General features: G+C 43.7%; 1 protein-coding gene across 1 annotated transcript in view; it reads left to right on the plus strand.

The window, feature by feature from the left end:
- LOC146180811 (calcyphosin-like protein) overlaps positions 1-17,812 on the plus strand; it is a 33,612-nt gene extending 15,800 nt beyond the window's left edge. The window contains exons 2-4 of the mRNA XM_084577826.1: positions 7,565-7,748; positions 12,360-12,569; positions 17,711-17,812. Of these exons, the coding sequence (XP_084433952.1) occupies positions 7,565-7,748; positions 12,360-12,569; positions 17,711-17,812 (496 nt within the window). The remainder of the gene's footprint in view (positions 1-7,564; positions 7,749-12,359; positions 12,570-17,710) is intronic.
- The last annotated feature ends 1,978 nt before the right edge of the window (positions 17,813-19,790 follow it).

Genomic DNA, 19,790 nt, shown 5'->3' on the forward strand with positions numbered 1-19,790 from the left:
GCTTCGACCCACCGGGGTGGTGCGGACGTGGTGCATATGCACTGCGACCCCGCCCCGGTGGGAACAGGCCGGATTGCATGAGCCCCTTGGCTGGGAAAAGCCCGCTCCCCAAAACAAAAAAAACCCCAAACCTTATGGTGCGGGAGGCCTTGCCTGGGGTAGCCGTAGGATGATGATGGTCGCAGGTTGAGGTCTGTACCCTCACAGGAGGATCGCACCTAGTGCATCCTTCCTTCCATCTGACAAGGCAAGCAAACATAAATCCAACATTCTGGTTTTTCTATAAATAGCTATTTGCATCCTGTGAATTTCTGGTAGTAAATAAATCAAACACATCTAGCTGCTTTATATATTTCTGCAGAAACAAATTGACCTGGATATGCCCTGAGCCTTTCTCGCTCACAATCGTCCTAAAGGGCGCATCTCCTTTGTGTATCTTTGCCAAGAAAAATACCTGCAACGAGTTGCCTACACATTTGTTTATACCTTTCGCTATCTTCCCCAGACCTAAATCATTGCACAACTTCACAGCCTTACTCTTAACTCTAGTTACACTCCTTTTAACTGACCTAAAGTTTTTACTAATTGCCTGGTCTGCCTTTTCTTTAAACACACCTCCAGGTATAATGACAAATCCACCGTCTTGATCTGTTTGCTATAAGCGCTAGCCGTTATCTCTAAAAAAATTCAGCTCTTCTTTCGTGGCCTGCTTTTTTCTTGGTGACGGTAGCTTCTGAATAGTCTGCTAAGCAATCCAGCCCTTCCAAAAGGCACCGCTCTTGACTTTCGCTTTCAGCTTCCTTGGCAATTCTTCTATTATGTGCCAGAAGTTCATGAACTTGTATGGCAGCTCTTCGCTGTACTTGGGTCCTTTCTTGAGACAGACTCTGGAACTTGAACGTCTCTGAGCACAGTCACAGTTTCGTTTCCTCGAACGTCACTCCGCTTCTCCGTCAGCTTCAACAGCTGCTTAATTGTGACGTTCTACAGGGCACCCGTATGTTGCGAAGCATTTCGCCTGTGGACGCGCAGCATATGTTCTTAGACGGGTACTGAGCCAAGCACGCAATGCGCAGCCAGTCTTGACATAGGCGACACGTAGTGGTGAAGCACAGAAAGGTGGGCCGCTGTAGTAGAAATGAACTTCAACAAGATTTGTTGTCGGGCTAGTTGACTTGAATCTTGTAATGCCATGAAAGGCTATGCGAAAGGAAAAATGACAACGCAAAACAGAGGAATTAACAAGACGAGCGCAAACTAACAACTAGTATATTTAGAAGTTTAACATCTAAATATGAAACATGAGCATCTACAGTGATATGGACTAGTTTATAGCCTTTGCACACACATGGGGCAGCGCAGAAGCTGCAGACCGCCGAGGGTACAGTCGGTGCCATCGTTTCTAGCGGTTCGTTTACAATATTATAATGATCTATAAATGTCTGTCATGTGAAGCTTTCATGCTTCTCTAGTTAGAAAAGCTGTATTTGTAAGGAATTGTAGCCCGCGCTGCAGCATGTTAGGCTTAAAACTCGTCTGAATTACGAAACAAAGCAAGCAGGCTGTTGATATTCGTACTCTATTTCATTTCTTTCTTCACTGCATGGTTGACAAGGCCACTAATAGTGAAAGTTGTTACGTCTTCCTTTCCCGCTTTAATTTTGATTTCTTTCCGGTCGTCTCGTACACCTTAGCATATCTATCCAAGCATTTTTGCAAGGGGTGTTTAAAACCTGACGCAAATAGTTGAATGAAATATTTTTGTAAAGGATGCCACATTTTCACGCTTGAAACGCAACAGTTGATTGACACATTTCATGCTGTGGAACTACATCTCTGTTCCACTGGGCTAGACATCGTCCCCGGTCCACATAGAGCCACGGTAACAAACCAAGTTTGATTCGACTTTTTTCTTTCATGTACCATTTGCGGAGGCTCAGTGGTTAAGACATTCGGCCACTGAACCTGTGGCCATCTTCCCTCGGTCCATGTCTGTCTGCGCTACTACTATCTTAATGGATTACCAACTAGCCCAACAAAGGAATACCAATGTTCGGACCCGACTGCGGCGGCCGCTTTTCTATGGAGAAGAAATGTTAATCCGTCCGTGTGCTGTACAATGTCAGTGCACTTGAAGATTAATTAAAGCTATATTTTAGACGAATTCTGCAGCAAACTATACGCCGCGGCTGAGATTTTGCTTCTGCAAATATTTTTGCCTTTTGAACTCACTATATCGAAGAATTTTCGGACATGTTTGCTGAAACATCCGGTGCGTGTCCCTTAATTACCCAAAACACAGTTTCACTCAGTGAATACGAAGTATTCCTCGAGATATTCTTTCCTCGCAGTGGTAACCAAGTGATATGAGTACCTGCCTTGCATGCGAGTGGTGCAGGGATTGGCCAATCACTGGGATTGGTCATCGGTGTCCAACCTGCGCAGGCCTTCTCCGACCTGGCACTCGGCATCTCGTGGTTGAAATGTCTGGAAAATGGGTACATGATCCCTTCATGTGTAAGAGAAGTAGCGCGTCTCATGATGCTGTTTTCTGCATCAGTATTTCTTCTTGAACCAACATGTTTGGTTCATGGCCCCTTTTCCCAAGCATTTCACCCCAGAAGAGCCGAGCACCAGGCCGGGGGAAATCTTGTACCCATTGGAAACCGGTGGGTACCCGGCGGTACTGGGGATCGAACCCCGTACCTCCCGAATGCGAGGCGGATGCTCTACCACAATACTGCAGTATTTCTTCGGCTTAAACCCATATTCACTTTCAGCTATCTTCATAAGACCAATCTCTAGTGTGTTCGATTAAAGCGATTAAAGTGCAGTAAGAAATGTCATTTTCTGCGCGAGATTCTTCTCTGAATAAAGAACACTGACTGGGGAGAGGAATTAGGTTTTGTTCACCCTGAACATTCCGTTTTTTTTTTTCACTGGACAAGAAGTGATCTAAAGTGTTGTCTGGATATAAACTTGCGTTTTGCGTGAATGTGTGCACCCACAATCGCCCTCCCTCAGTGCGCCCCTAGACTGTATTAAGCCTTACCTCTCAGTTATTTGATTCCAAGTATACCCTACTCCCAAACAACAGATTACAGCGACGAATGACCATATTGACAAAAGGAGGGAGGTGCGTTAGCAAATGCTTGAATGGTAATATTATTTTCTTAGTGATAACCCACATAAATCGCTTTTGTTGCAGTGCCTCACTAAATCAGTATTACCTTTATACAATCCGAATTCCCCATGCACATCAACTTTTCTTGAGCACAAGATCCCTGCAAACGTTTTATCACATTCATCTTGATATTTGGATGCGCAGTAGAAGTAACTTTGACCAAAGCTACATTCCCCGTCCTCTGCTGATAGCCTCTTCCATCATGCATACTTCACCTTTGGCATTTGGGGTCTTCATGAATGTATGCACATACTGTTCTATATGGCATGGTGACGTATGCAATGCTCGATGCCTGGAAGCTGTTAATGCACTATAAGAAGTAGTGCGCACCTTCTTACCATCACTGCATATATGTACCATCAAGGTAGTACATAAATAGTGCATAAAACATAAATTCACTCAGGACAATTGAAATAATTCTCCATCTTTTAATGTTTATGGTTAGCGAAAATCAAGGTTGAACAAACTCAGAGATGTCAAAAAGTAGATACTTGAATTTAAGCAGTACAGAACGCGCTACAGTATTGAGCTGAAAGGCTTCTTCTAAGAATGAAGATCGGCATAAGATCTCGCAAAACACGGCTGTTAACCTTTAGGGTAACATCTCAAATGATGACGAGATGGTGTGGTTCACCGCGTGCCAGTAAATAGTGATGGTCCTCTCAGCATAATTGCCAGATTTGTCTCAAAATGCACGCACTACAGTATCTTGCTCGTCGCCAAGAAAATCAAGCAGAATACCATTATGTTCGGCTTTGAAATAAGAAAAAAGGATCCCGTGTTCGTCAGCGAGCACTTATGCCCTGATAGCAGGGTCCTGCTCGGAAAAGCCATCAAAACTTAAGCGCTAAAAGAATTGAAAATTCACCTAGGCGGCTGAGCGCAAGATCCTGATGCAAACCTTACAAAGATTATGCCGCAGTTATTGTAGCACTTTACCTGCCACAGATAAGGCTAAAATCGCTATGTACAACCAAATGTGCACTAAAGGAGACATATCGGGTGTTTACACTAACGTCCGCTGTTTAAAGAGCAACGAACGACCTCTCCGCTCTTATCTCACACCAGAATCACCAATTTAATGTCATGGGCCACGGTCGGCCAGCCCTGGGAATTGCAGAAACATCGCTAGAGAAGAACTGAAAAAAAAAATTATATATATATATATATATATATATATATATATATATATATATATATATATATATATATATATATATATATATATATATATATATATATATATATATATATACATATATATATGGGGCTGAAACGTGGAGGCTAACCAAGAGAGTTCTACTTAAGTTGAGGACAACCCAGAGGGCTATGGAACGAAAAATGGTAGTGGTAACATTAAGAGATAGAAAGCGTGCAGAGTGGGTCAGAGAAATAACTCAAGTTACCGACATTCTAGTGGAAATTAAGAAGAAGAAATGGACATGGGCAGGACACGTAGGGCGAAGAGAGGATAACCGATGGTCGCTGAGGGTAACAAACTGGATTCCAAGGGAAGGAAAGCGTAGCAGGGGGCGGCAGAAAGTTAGGTGGGCGGATGAGATTAAGAAGTTCGCAGGGGTCAAGTGGATGCAGCTAGCACAGAACCGGGTTAAGTGGAGAAATATGGGAGAGGCCTTCGCCCTGCAGTGGGTATAATCAGGCTGATGATGATGATGATATATATATATATATATATATATATATATATATATATATATATATATATATATATGTTATATTGTGGTTGTAGCAAAAATACAATTTTTGCCGTGGGACCGAGGCTAAAGGTGACGTACAAGTCACCTGACTGGGCCTTCGGCACCACAATTGACATGTGCAACACAACTCAGCAGGCACAGAGCAGCACAAAATAGTCAGTCATATGTGAGAATGTAATACAAACACAAACCAGTGGCAAAACACATAAAATTCAATCTTTAGCATACATCAAGGTAACAGTGTCAACAGTAATTGGTATTACTTCTTAATAATACTTCTTAAAAGTGGTCTTACCTGCTCTGTGCTGTCAACTTTCACATGCTGTATTCTTGAGACTGAAGCGCTTTTTATCATGATAGAACGTGCTATCATTGTTTGCGTCGCTTATCGGCCTACAGATTTGTCTAACCGCGCTATGCAGGTTGCCCCGAGTTAGGCTAAACTCGGGATCTCCCAGAGCTCTGATGACGCCATCAGATGACGAACTAATGCTGTCAACACATGAAATTAGAATGCCTTCCAACGGGGGCCCTATTCTCGACACACATGGCTGCCGTTCGGCGCCCTGTTCTTTCTCTGATTGGTTGTCAGAAAAGTCACGTGTTTCAAATTTGTGGCGCGAAATTGCGGTCTGTTGAAACGGCTTTTTGCGCTGACGTAAAATAGACGTGAGCGTGAAAACTGATTTTAGCAGCGCTATTCATGATGCCTGGAGGATATTTATAAGTAATTGTGGAGGGAAAACAGAGGTATAGGTGATAGAAAGGGAAGCACTTGCGCTTGTATTACGAATGGGCTGAAATGAACTGCCCACTATAAAGAGCCGCCTCCTCAAATCTGATTGGCTGACGTTACGTGGCGGGAAATCCGTCATACATAAACATTATATGATGACATCAAAATGACGTTCCATTACATAAAGGATGTGTTGCCATTGCTGTAAATAACCAAAGTTGGGCGCCGCATTTCGAATCACTTGAGGCGGCCGCGTAAAAAAACATGGCGAATTCGACGTGCAAAATAGGCGGCTGTTAGCTCGCCGCAGTTTGGTAGACCGTTTGGTGGGTGGTGAGGTACGTAAGCTGAGTCATCTTGCTGTAATTGCAGAATGCACTGAAACGACCTCATAAGGGAACTTTTTAGCTGCGTCATATTTTCAGCTGCGTCACGGGAAAGAATTCATATCAGAAAGGCACAGATCATTCATCTCGTCTTTTTACACGTCAAAAATGCAGTCTCAAACGCGTAGCTAAAAAGTAGTGTGCCTGTGAATTTTTTCTGCCCTTCAAAAACTTTCTTCCCTGTGTCGGTTGGTGTCAAGCGACAATGACAACAATGTTGATTGCTCCGTTAAGCATCGAAATTGATTTGTGAATTGCGAAAAAGGGGCAGTGTATATTATTCCTTTGAAATGTGGGAATGTTTACATTGGACAATCAGGCCGGTGTAATAACAAGCGGCTACGGCAGCATAATTTGTCCTCACGAACAGGTACACAGTCTGACACACCGGCACGCATTAACGAATGTGGAAAAGAAAGGAGGAGGAGGAAGATGAGGAGGAAAGGCAGGGAGGTTAACCGGTAAAGGAACTGGTTTGCTACCCTGCACTGGGGGAGAGGGGTAGGTGGGTATAAACGTTGTGGGTGAGAGAGGGATGGGTGAAGACAGTACAGTCACATCACAGACATGCGATGGCTTGTCTTCAAGGGACTAGCGCTTTGTGTAGAAGCTCTGATACGCTTTCACGGGAGCTGGTTGAGGCTCATCAAATCAAGAAGTACGAGAGTGATTGTGTCAGTATGCTATCCGTGGCAATTTATAATAAAGAGATTGCATTTTTTGACGCGTAAGAAGACGAGGCGAATTAACTGTGCCTTTCTGATATGAATTCTTGCCTGTGCATGCGCTATTGATTTGATCATGCGTTCATCTTTTAGTATTTAAGGCGTCCTCGTGGTTCCGATGAAATCAGCTACAAGTAGCGCCCTGTCCTGTCTTTCCTGCCTGCTGTGTCGTCTCTATTGCGCTTATACACGAGTATGAGCCAACTAGTCCGGCAACGCATTTTACTGGAACTTAGGTCACACAGTAGCCCGTGCTTCTATGGGCTACCGCCGTATTCGGTGTATCCGCCGCGATGGCTCAGTGGTTAGAACGCTCGACCATTGCGCCATGAGACTCGGGTTCGATTCCTATTGTGACGGCGCCATTTACGTTGATGAATAACGCATGTTGCGTTCGTTTTGTGATCATGTCAATGCGCGTTAAAGAACCCCAGGTGGTCGAAAGTATCCTCGAGCTTTTCACTACTCCGGACTCGCTTTCGGATGTCAGTAGCCGTAATCTAACAAAATCAATATGGCGTAATACATCCAGTGCTACGCAATGTACAAGCTAGGACATGGAATCACACCTGGGCAAAGAGCTCTCGGAAATCTGCCTTACCGCATAGTTCAGCAGGCAGCATTCCAGAAAAACTGTGTATCCTTTGCTGCGGACTCATTCCGAGGGTTACCTGAGCCGACACAGCATCCCTCGAACGAATAAAGCTGTATAGATGTATTGGTTTGCAGCAGTCATGACCAAATAATAACACAGAACAGAATATCCGTGTCATGTACTACCTGACAAATGGGTGCCAATTTTTTTATTCTGACAGAGTGTTTCGACGGATGGATGACAACGCCAGTGGCGACCTGTCCCGTGAGGAGTTCATCAAAGGCCTGGATGACTCAGGCATGGCCCCCTTCCTCGAAGCCGAAGACTACGACAAGCTTTTCGAGCAGTTCGATGCCGACAATTCTGGGACGATCAAATTTGACGAATTCATCCGCACCGTCAGAGTAAGCTCGCCTTGATTATCTCCTCAGAGTCCCGCAAGCTTTGGGATTTCCTTGTTCCGCTATTGAATGGGTTTAGTGCCACAGGTTAGCTCGGTTTCAAATGTCCTCAATAAAAGAAAAACTGGTTCAATGAGGCTACAGCGTGCTTAGTTAAAACGTTCGGCGACTTCCGTCATGTCTTTATTTTCGCCTCCTTCTTCTTCTTCTTCCTTCATTTCTGTCTTCTATCTTCTTCCCTCCAGTCTTTTGGATCGGCTCTTAGTCGGCTTCTATTAACTTCCGGATTTGTTCAACTAAAATAGGTTGCAGTTACAAGACAATTAATCGTGGACTCCTGCCGTAAAATGGCATTCAGCATGCTATAGGGGTGAAGCGGCCGCAGGACTTTGTCCGGCAGTTGCTTCCTAAGCCTAAACTTTCAGCCTAAACGATACTTCACTTTCGCAGAAAGTGCGTCACTTTCCCCTCTTACTCTGTCCTAGCAGAAGTCCTCAGACCATTGATGAAAAAACAAGCAAGTAGGAACCGCTATTATTTATTTATTTATTTACACATACTGCAGTCATAGAGACCAAGCAGGGGGGCAACATTCAAAAAGCAAAAATAAAATCAAACACTACGCAAATCCAGCGTTCCGGCAACAATAAAAGAAGAAAACCAAACAGAGGGCAATGATATTGTTAAGTTTACACATACAATAAGACGCTCTTTTCAAAAGCAGCGGCATCCTGAGCCGAAAAGACATTTGCTGGCAGTGAGTTCCATGTTGTGATTGTTCGGGGAAAAAATGAGTTTTTGAACGTATTTGTGCGTGCAAAGTACGGGGTAAGGTTATGGTTGTGGCTATTGCGTGTCTGTCGTGTAGAACGGGGGGATATATAGGGAGCAGCATTAATATTAAATTGACTAGAGTAAAATGAGTACAGAAATTTAAGCCTTGCAAGTGCTCTCCTTCTTTCTAGAGTGGATATGTTCTTCGTAGACATCAGAACGGATGGCGAGATAGAGCTATGGTAAGCGTTAAAAATGAAACGGACTGCTTTTCTTTGGATCATTTCAAGTTTCCTTATATCCTTTTTTAAGTGCGGATCCCATACGACGGAAGCATACTCAAGTTTCGGACGAATTAGTGTGTTGAAGGCATGTTGTTTAAGTTCAGAGGGAGCGTGTTTTAATTTTTGTCTTAGAAGGCCGAGGTTCCTTGAAGCAGACGAGCAAATGCTATTAATGTGGCTGGACCATGAAAGGCGATTTGTAATGGTGACTCCAAGATATTTGTATTCGCTCACCTGTAGCAGTGGAAGATTGTTTATTGCGTAATTAAAACTGTATGGCGCTTTCTTGTTAGTAACCTGAAGAAGAACCGATTTGTCGCTATTTATTTTCATGGACCAAAGGGTGCACCACTCTAGGACATTATTAAGATTTGACTGCAAGCATTTTTGGTCGGTAGTGCTGCTAATTTTCTTAAACAGAATGCAGTCATCTGCGAATAGTCTAATACTGACTTCGGACGTATTTACGGAGTTAACCAAATCATTGATATAAATAAGGAATAAAAGAGGCCCAAGTACGCTGCCCTGAGGCACACCAGAGGTAACGGGTAAAATACCTGAATGAGATTTTTTAACATCGACGAACTGTTTTCTGTTGGAAAGATAGGTTTTAATCCACCTGACAAGTGCTGTTGGAAGACCAAGATGTTGAAGTTTAAAGATGAGCTTATTGTGCATGACGCGATCAAACGCCTTGCTGAAATCTAAAAAAATGACGTCAACCTGTCCAGCATTGTCAATCGATGAAGCGAATTCATGCACTGTAGTGACGAGCTGAGTAACCGTAGATAAGCCTCTTCTAAAACCATGTTGAAAGGGAGACAGGATGTTATTTTTTTCCAGAAATGACATAAGATATTTAGATATAACATGCTCCATAAGCTTGCAGGTACCTGAAGTTAGCGATATGGGACGGTAATTGTTAACGTTCAAACGATCACCTTTCTTAAAAATTGGAACAACGCGAGCTAAGCGCCAGTCATCAGGGACAACAGAATCTTTTAATGAAAGTTCGAAGAGGCGAGTTAAAATGTGGGCTAATGGTTCGGAATAACGGCGCAGAAACTCATTAGGGATATCATCAGGCCCCACTGCCGATTTCTTTTTAAAGTTTAGCAGCATGTTTAGTACGCCTTCATAGCGTATAAAGTCACCTGATATATCAGATCCAGATACCTGCAGATCCAAATATTGATCACTCGAGGCAAAGACAGAGTGAAAGAAACTATTGAAGTGATTTGCAATATCCACAGGAATCTCCGAGACCATGCCGTCAATAGATAGCTGTTTTACCTCATCTTTAGAATCACGTAGGTAACGCCAAAACTTCTCAGGGCTCTCTCTTAAGAATTTGGGCAGTGCCTGCGAAAAGTAGTGTTTTTTTGCTTCGGAAAGCTTAGAAGCTAGCTGAGTTTTCAGCGTGCGAAAACAGGTAGTTTTATGACCGCTTCGTTTAGTGCGTTTAATTTTGCGATGCAAATGAATGATTTCTCTAGTAATCCACGGATTAGGCTTATTTGTACGTACACGCTGGTTGGGAACGAAATTTTCAATGCAAAAGTGAATAGTGTCCTTAAGTGTAGTCCATAATGCTGTGACGTCGCTAGGCAGGTTATCACATAAATCCCAGAGTTTGTCTAGGATCGCAAGATCATTGGCACGTGAAAATTTTTTACAGTGTTATTGTTCGCTATCTTATTACGTTTCTAGACAGAGTTACTGAAGATCATTCACTTTCCAGCCGGACTTGTGACCTTTTAGACATACCTTATTGTTTACATCAAGAACAGAGCACTTTTTTGTTAGCATAGAAACACAAATAATGATGGGTGTCTTAGAAAACTGCTTGGCCGACGGGGATCTTAAACCTGCAATCTCCGAGTTTTTGGATTCTACCCGCAGCATGCGGTTGCTTTGTAGCGAAAGCTACATTAGGCTAGTCAGCGAAGCATTTTGTGTGAGCATCGCTAGTCGCTACACGCATGCGCCGTAACCATGACAACTAGCTGCTCCTAGTCACAAAAGGGAACAAGGACGAGAAAGGAAAAAAAGCCGGTCAAACGGAGCAAGAAGATTTGGAAGACGCCAAGAAGACGCTCTGAATCACCGATCACACCATACGGCTTGCAGCCAATGCATCGACGATGAGAAAGTTTGAGTCGGACTTTGTATAGATAATTCGTTTGGTAGCTTTCTCTGCGCATATCCAGGCTTCACCGAGTTTAGCCGCTGTCAATTTTTTCTTTCACATTTTATTTTATTATCGTACTGATTGTATCAATATTTCACATTATTCAAATCGAAAAATAGTTCATATATCCTTTCCACATTGAAAGACGCTGTGGTCTCCATTTGTATGTATTTCTCCTGCAGAGCACAGGAATAAATGACAAAATTAAAGGCTTTGAAAATGAAAAGTTGTCAAAACCAAAGGAGAGCCAAATTTTAGAGTTTAAGAATCGACATCGGGGTTCGCGTTACTATCGTGATGAAAAAAAAAAAAAAAAGCTGTTCAAAGCTTTGCAATTTTACATTTCCACTTTTCATATCGAAAACATGGCGCCGTTTGCATATAATATTGACACAGTTTACTTTTTTTATGACGTAGAAAACGTTCACGTGACTGCCGTGGCGATAAAACTCAAGGGATGCTATTTAAGTAATGGGGACGGCGGTAAAGCCGAATAGCGTATTTTTCATGTTGGATATTTCAAACCGCAATGCCGGTTCTGAAATATTGTAAGTGTGCTTCATTTCATCGTTGAAGGCTTTCGAATTCGCAATATAATCTTGAAATCTAAAACCAAGAATTTGAAGAACTGGCAAGCTATATTCTAAACATCAGTCATTTTATTATTCTTTACAGCGCGAAAATGCTCCCCTTCCAGTACAGTTCTTCTGACAAAGTGAACAAGGGAATTTTTGCGGCCTTTGAAAGAGCAACTTCTAATTAATAATTTCTACAATAGTTCTACATTTGCCGCAAGCTCTAGATAGTCATCCTTATTTTTACTGGTTTCAAGCAAATCAGAATGTTGAATCATCGAAATGGCTACATTGAGTAAGAATCCAGGTTCGTAGTAAATGAAACGTGATTTTGTTCAGTATATATGTTGAGAACATCGATACGAAGTGATAAAATACCGTTCAGGCCCCTTTGTTCTAGATACATCGACGTTTGAACTTTTTTCTAGCTTTTCTACGATGTAGAACCCATTCCAGTTATACTTTTTTAATCCCTGTGGTAGTCAAATTAGCTAGTTTCGGCATACTCTGACATGCAGATTGAAAAAAAAAAAAACTTATTTTTTCTGCAAGTTTCTGCGTTTGTTGCACACGCCTGTCGTCCGTCGCAAGCATTGCCAGAACTTGTTCAGTGGCTGAAAATAATTCCTCCAAGTGTCGCTCTCGTTCTGTGCGCCGCATGACAGGGGGGATGAGTTTAAAAAATACAAAAAGTCTGTTACGTGGTTAACCTTTCCTGAAAAAAAGATGTGGCAGTGAGATATAAATGCGTCCCCGTCGTTTACCTCCATGTTTCTGTTCGCTACTGCAGCCCAAAATGAGTCCTAGCCGAGAAGCTTTGGTGACTAAGGCGTTCCAGAAACTGGACCGCTCGGGCGACGGCCAGGTCACCTACGAAGACATCAAGGGCGTCTACAACGTTCGTCATCACCCCGATTACCTGAACGGACAGAAGACGGAACGCGAGCTTCTAACCAAGTTCCTGGCCACCTTCGAAGAAGGCGGCATCGTCGACGGAGTTGTGAGTGCTTTTGCTACATAGGTGTACGGTGCGCCCACGTGACTGATTTTATTTGGGCAGCCAACCTATGTCCAGTAGGACACAGACGCGGCACACCTCTTCTGATGAATCAGCAGTCACGTCAGCAAAGATCTGGACCACGCCTATGTCAGAAAGCTAGACAGAAGGCAGAGGGTCTCGGTAGCTGAACACCATTTAATGAACAAAATCGGACATTACTTGCATTGAAGGCGAAGCTTACTTCCATAAGGTGGAAAAGCATTAAAAATTATATACAGATGCCACCGGCTGGCGGTCATTTTCGAAAGGCAACAGCGATGACTTTCAGTGCCTTCGTATGCTGCTATGAGCTGTCGTGCACTTCCAAAGGCAAGATCCTTTCTATGCTTATGATTAAAATCTTGCCCACGCGAGTTGTGTTCACGAGACGTCGCAATAGGTTCTTACGTCGACATAATTTAACCTTTCAGGTACGTAGTTGGGCCTTCATTCTCACATGTCGAGGAGATCGAGGAGACGAGCCCTTAGATAACGATGTCACCGACGACGAAGCCAAATAAAGAAAGAAAGGAATGAACAAAGAGAAAAAGAGATGAAACTATAACTGAATAAAGTGTGGGAAAAATTTATGTTTCCAGGCCTAATTTCCAACAACGCGTCCTTATATATATATGGTATTTCAGGGAAGAAATTAAGTAACTTTAAAGAACAGTAGGCTTAAATCAAAAAACAATATTCGCAGGAACACACTCTCTGCCCAAGCGGACATAACGTGCTACAAAATGCCTCTGATTATTAGTGCATTTAAAAAACAAATCAATAAATATTTTTAATTATCGTAGTGGAGTAGCTATAGTTCAAAGGCAGTTTGATGCTAACGAGACGATGCCATATCATTTTTTGAAAGGTAGCAACTAAAAAAAGACACTCACTAGAAACTAGAAAAACTAATATTCTAGAGCCATGCAGCTCGATGAAATCTGACGTTTTTTTTCCCGCACGCAACCGAAACGGAGTGCACGAGGAGGGCCGGAAGTATGGCGCTAGCGCTACGTCCGCTGGTGACATGTAATGAATGCAGCGCGCAATTCGAAACGCACGTGCTAATTTCCCTGGCTAGGGAACCTTGGCCTAGGCGCTTGAGCTTAGACCGCGTCCAGTGTTATCGTCTGCTTCGTCACTAGGCGTAAGAAAGGGGCAGTCATCGTCAGGCGCGAGGACATCAATTTTGAGATCCCCGATGGGCTCAGCCGCAGGTTTATTTTTGTATTCGCCACTTCTGGTCTGGCTGCTCGGCGAGCTCGGTTTTAGGCGTCTTCATGCATTCATTTACTCATTAGGTCGAACTCTGTCCCGAAAAGCAAAGGTTTTCCCGCGTGGCAAGGGGGGCTTGCGCGGAAGTGGCTGTATACTATGAGGCTGCTGTCCTTCCGGTTGTGTTAACGTGTGTTAGCTCCTAATTTTCAAAAAGCGCAGACGTTTGCATTTCAAGTGCCTTTCCTTAGGTGCACGTGTGACAATGTCATTGCACTGCCAGTGTTTCAAATCACTTCAATGCGTGTAAGTGCCGCCTGAGATTAAAGCGTCACGTCTCATCATGGGAACTGTGGGAATGGCCGCGCCAAAGCAACTCCGATACTCCACTTCCGAGAAGGCGGACACTGTGATCACTTATTTCAGCGCAGAACTGGACTCGGAGCTGGCATCCAGACTGTATGCTGCCCAACATCCTGCTATCATCGATATTTAGTCGATTCAAAAGTATACTGGATCGTTACATGTTCAGAAAACAAAAAGGCCGAGAAGTAGAATCGATCAGTTTTGTCAGGCTAGAAGCTTAGTGTCAGGTAAATTGCCAACGGGTACGGAGCCAGCGCTGGTTCAGTTTGGAGGTCACTTTTAAGACACAGCTGCCACCCACATCATGTGTGTCTTCACCACGAACTATAACCGAATGACTTTCAGAAACGGCTCGGTTTTTACAAGTTGTGCCTAATTAAATGTACTGAACGCACAAAATGTCTGCCGCACAATGCTTTAGACAGACAAGGTCCAGTTTTGCAGGGATTCTAATATTTGTAATTTTGCACAATGCCCTATTATTGGTGCGACAAGAACCCACATTGGATACGTTAACGCAAGACCCATGTGGGGGTGGTGGTAAAACGTTTACTGCCAGCCAAAACATGGGGGGGGGGGGGGGGCAAACCCCACTCCTTTATATGGCACGAAGCAGCCCTTCCTTACAGAGCAAAAGACAGCCCTTGGAGGGCTAAGATGGTCAGCAAATGTTTGGTGTGGCATTTGTAACAGCCGTATTGTGGTTCCCTACTTTTTATTCACGTACCCTAAGAGGCCCTTTAGGGGCATTACATAAGGGTCCGAAAAAAACCCATACATTTATTGTAGTACAGAACAGTAACATCTAAAACTTAAAATCATAAACAAATATGCGCTGCGAGAACCAAATAACATGTAACTGAATGAAAAAGTGCTTGATACACATACACACGTGGACCGCAATGCTGGATGCAAAGTAAAAAAAAAAAGATGTGGAGATGATTCACAGGCACACTTGACAGGACCCGCTGAGCTGCTGGATGCAAGTTCAAACGTCAGAGGTTTGTGGTCAGTCAGAATATGAAATGCGCGTCCTTCGAGAAAATGGCCAAAGTGTTTCACGGCTGATTATATATTGCTAGCAGCTCTCGGCCGTAGGTGCTGTAGCGGCGCTCAGGGGGCGCACGCTTCTTGAAAAAGAAGGCGATTGGCTGCCAAGCACCAATGACGAACTGTTGCAAGACCGCGCCGAGAGCAGGAGGGCGAAGTGCGTGAGGAAGGGAGTGAGCGGTGCGTCAGCTTTTGTTTTCTTTTTAATAACGTTGTTAATTGCCTCAGGGCATAATGGAATGTATAAAATATTAAAGGGGTATTAAATGAAAGAAAAAAGGTTAGCTGTTATGATAAGTCCCTTGCGTTCATGCAATGTATGAGGATGAGTTGTTTTGGCGAAACGCCCACTGCCGTCAGGTGCCGCATTCTCGTCGGCTTCAGTGCCGGGCAAACCCACAACAAGTGGTGAATATCTGCCCCATGATCTTGTGAATCAGACAGGACATCCTGGACGTTGATATAAATATTGATAATGAGGCTATGTTTGTGTCACAGCAGGTGTGAGGGCAACCCCGACCCGGATCCTCCGTAGCGCAACCTCCTCTGTGCGGGTAAGACCGCAGGGAAGGGTTAACGCACACGGTGGGACAAGAGCACGTGTTCGGCGCCGGAGGTGTTCCTTTCTTGTGAGAAGCAGAGTGGCATCATCCATAGTGAGGGAACGTGTCATTGATGAAAGTAGAGTCGCCTGGCGGGTTGCAGAATCTGCGGAGGTTTGCGAACTGAGAGTCAGCTTTCGTTCTAATGCTAACACTCCCGGTTAAGCGTGGCGTCCGCCGGGGATACGCGACGGCTAGAAACCTGGCGCAGTATTGCTTACGCAAAGTAATTTCTTTAAGTAAACTATAGAGGGCGTCACAAGGCCCAAAAATACTACCCTAATATGCAGCTCCACCTTGTAATACAATTCGGCGTACATGGCTCGGTCAATGCCTGCTTTGAGGCCCGACTGCCAGCGCAATGAGTGCGCGTATTGTGTACCGACACCCCAGCCAGTGTGGCCGAAACGAAAGGTGGAACCGCCCTGCTTCTGTCTGATTCTGAGGTGACACAAGCAGAGTGGCGAAATCGCGAACTATTTCTCGGGCGCTCTGTTACTTTGTGAAACTGCCTATCATGGTGACATTTTTGCCCCTTGTAAAGCGCGCTAAAATTTTTAATAAATTTTTTTTTTCGCCGCTATACTACTTGGAGGACGAGCTCCAATTCTACAGACAGAATATAGTTTCTAAGCTTGAAATATAAACATTTATTTAACCTATTTAGTTAAATAGCGAACTAATTGAAACAGTTTGCTTCTTACCTGGTGTTCGCCGCAGTCTCCAATATAAGCCCAGGTCTAAAATAAATCTGGAGCCAGTATACCTTCTCTTTTGCCAACAAAACTGTCACTCTATGTCAAGAGTTGGGCGCTTTTATGTCGAAACCTCTTTTTTTTTTTTTTTTGCGTACTTGTTTCTGGCAGCGTCTGTTTTGGATTTTCGAAACACTTACGTTTAGACACCTTTTTTTTCAAAAGAGTGTTAGACAAATACAAATTTATGAAACGTGTACCAGAAAGTACAAAACTTCCGCATATGGCAAATAGGTAAGTTTTCCGTGTATCAAGGCATATTTTTTCGAAAAGTCGGCGACTGTAGCCTTTGGTCAAGGTTTATGACGTGTATGTATCGTTACGTGTACAGCATAATAGGTCTGTTTATTGTAGTGACACTAAAGTCTGTAAACTGCGAAATATATAAAACCCACTGCAACCTCTCATAACGCGGATAACTAGTGAGGTTTCACTCTATGTAAATAGGCAGTTGTGAAATCTCAGAACACAATAAAGCTTACAGGCAAATGTCTTTGTCCTTGCATCGTTAGAAATTGGCGCAAACCAGCAAGGGATAGGAAGGAGGAAAGATAGGCCACACTAAGGAAAATTAGGATTGAAATCTTCGTATTAGCAGAAAACATAATGATACAGAAACAAAAGCAAGAAATGAGCTTTAGTTATCATTTCAAACCAAAACAACCGCAGTTCTAAAAAGGAGGCATCAAAGAAGAGACGCAGAAGTTAACGACCCCCTTTCTCTTCATTCGTCCAGCGGACGCCTCCACAGGAAGTCATGAGAACGTGGATAGGAGTGTGAACCACCCAGAGAACGTACAAGCCGACTGAGTAGCGCTGAAGGGGAGTAAATTCTGTATAACTCGCAGAAAAGTCGCATTGACTGCCGTAAATGAGTTTTAAAAGAAAGGTTGACAAATGTGGAGCATTCGGAAGTGTCGTTGAAGAAAGTTAAGTATTTTTTTCAAGAAATGAACCCCCTACTGACGTACATTCTCAACAGTCGGTGACTGAGTATGAACCGTATAGTGTTCTCGATATTGCAGTTGGTGCAGAGATAATTGTGTTTGTGGCGTTCTAGAGTTTCGAGCGAGAACGATTTAATCTGTTGTATACCCTTAAATTTCCGTTGCAGGTGACCAAGGAGGAGTTTTTCGACTACTATTCTGGTGTGAGTGCTTCCATCGACGAGGACGCTTATTTCGACCTTATGATGAGAACCTGTTGGAAACTATAGCCCCGACTACAGTTGTACATCCTCTGTTTCCACTCCTTCGATTTTTTCTTCTCACTACTGTCACCAAACGCTTCCCGTCAGACTACAATGCCTACAGGCACGGCTACAGCATCAGTGTGTCTCCAAGAAAAATAAGAAAGAAAAGAAAAACGATTAAAAAAAGTCGTTCACGCTTCCACACTTGGCACTTTCCGAATCTGTTCAGTTCAGTTTAATTTTAATTATTTGAAAATAAAAAGACACCTTGGGAGGGGGGGGGGGGGTATTACATAATCCGACAACGAACTGAAACTGTGTCGTGTGATTACGGGGCCAGAATTTATTAAATGCAGATATTGGTCCGCACCCTCGACATCGCGATAATCGAGAACTGCTCTGGTTTCATCCACGACGGCTACGCCTTGCGACACGCACTGGCTCGGATTGGAAACACGAGGAGTCACACTCTTTGTCACATTGCAGGCGCCCGGAGACAGGTAATGCTTGTATTGCCATATTTCCGAAGATATTTTTTTCTGCGTCCCTGAAATTCTGTCCAAAGGTAAGAAGTTTGGAGTAGGTAGGGTTTGTGGTGTCGATTGCAGCGGATTCGATCACTGTGGAGATCGAAACCTCCTGCTGCGAAAAGAAAATAGAGAAATTGAGCCAACAAGAATAATTTTATAGCGCACTCTGCGTGACTACATATTGTGTATTGAAGCTCTATTGCAAGCGAGGAACGTCAGTGAATTTTAAGTACTTCTTGCCGTTTAAGATTACGATGTATCTGGTCATTTGTCTTGGCCACCGCTATGGTGGCATATTAGTTGCCGGCGCCGAATGTTGCCATTGCATAAGTGACTGCTTTAGTCCAGTGTCACGTCACACGGTACACATGAAGCTGCTGTTGTAAGAAAAGGCTGCACGAAAATCAGAGACGACAGTGACTAGGCTGGCTGTGTTCGCGAGTTAGGTCAGGGGTCGGGACTATTTTTTTTGGTTTAAACTTTAAAGCCTTTGTGATAACTATATAGTTTTGTTTAGCAGCCGTGTAGTTCGTGCGGAAGCTGATGAATAACTACTTCCGAACTAATTATCTAACTTGCGGAAACTGCAAGACATACATTCTGATAGCTATTACGATACTCCATATGGCGGAATTTGAGAGCAGCTATTTGGGTGTTTCTGCGATACATTAAGACAAATAATTTGGGTGATCTTTCTGTGTATGTAAGTGCAGTTACAAAGGAAAATTTCCCAGGAGAAGAGGAAAACGAGCCTCAAGTGAGGGGAGCAAAACTAGCGGCTCTTCCTTCTCTTCTGAAAAATTCTCCTAGGTTTGTGAATATCGCTCGGTTACGCCGGCAACGACAGCAGCGGCGACATGCCTCAACCGGCTAACGCGCGCGTAACAGATGCGCTCTAAAAATCGCAGCAGGAGCTGCAACGACTTTGTCAGAGTGATGATGTTGGCAACTTGACCTGGACAGGTTGGCCACACTTACGGAAAACACGCCTTAAGAGAAAAGAATTTGGCTTGCATTGGGCACACTATTGACGATCCGCCCAACTATGCCCAGTGCAGGACAAAGCCCTTTGCAACTAGTCTTCAATTAATTCACGTTTCCTGCGGCAGCTGCATTTCGATAAAGGCGAAAATCAAGGCATCCATGCACTGTGCGACGTCAGAGTACGCTAAAGATGCACAAGAGGCCCATACTTCCGAAGCCCTCCTCGCTTTGAGTTGTTGGGTGCCATAAACTGTTACGGGGAACGTGAAAACATTTTTTTCGAAAGCTATAAAATGCGCACCAATGATCAGTATTGCAAAGCAAAACTTTAAAGCTAGCTTCGGTAGCACATGCGATATCTAGTGATTGAGAATGATGCGCTTCTCTTCCTTCAATTCAGCCAATGCCGGTATGCAATAAAACTAAGTACAGTTCTTGGCGACGGCGTTACTTGGGAGCGCATTATGAGAAAGCCTAATTGGCATCAC

Source organism: Amblyomma maculatum, chromosome 8, assembly GCF_055883805.1.
Source record: "Amblyomma maculatum isolate TAMU_Amacu chromosome 8, ASM5588380v1, whole genome shotgun sequence".
In the NCBI taxonomy this organism is placed as follows: Eukaryota; Metazoa; Arthropoda; class Arachnida; order Ixodida; family Ixodidae; genus Amblyomma; species Amblyomma maculatum.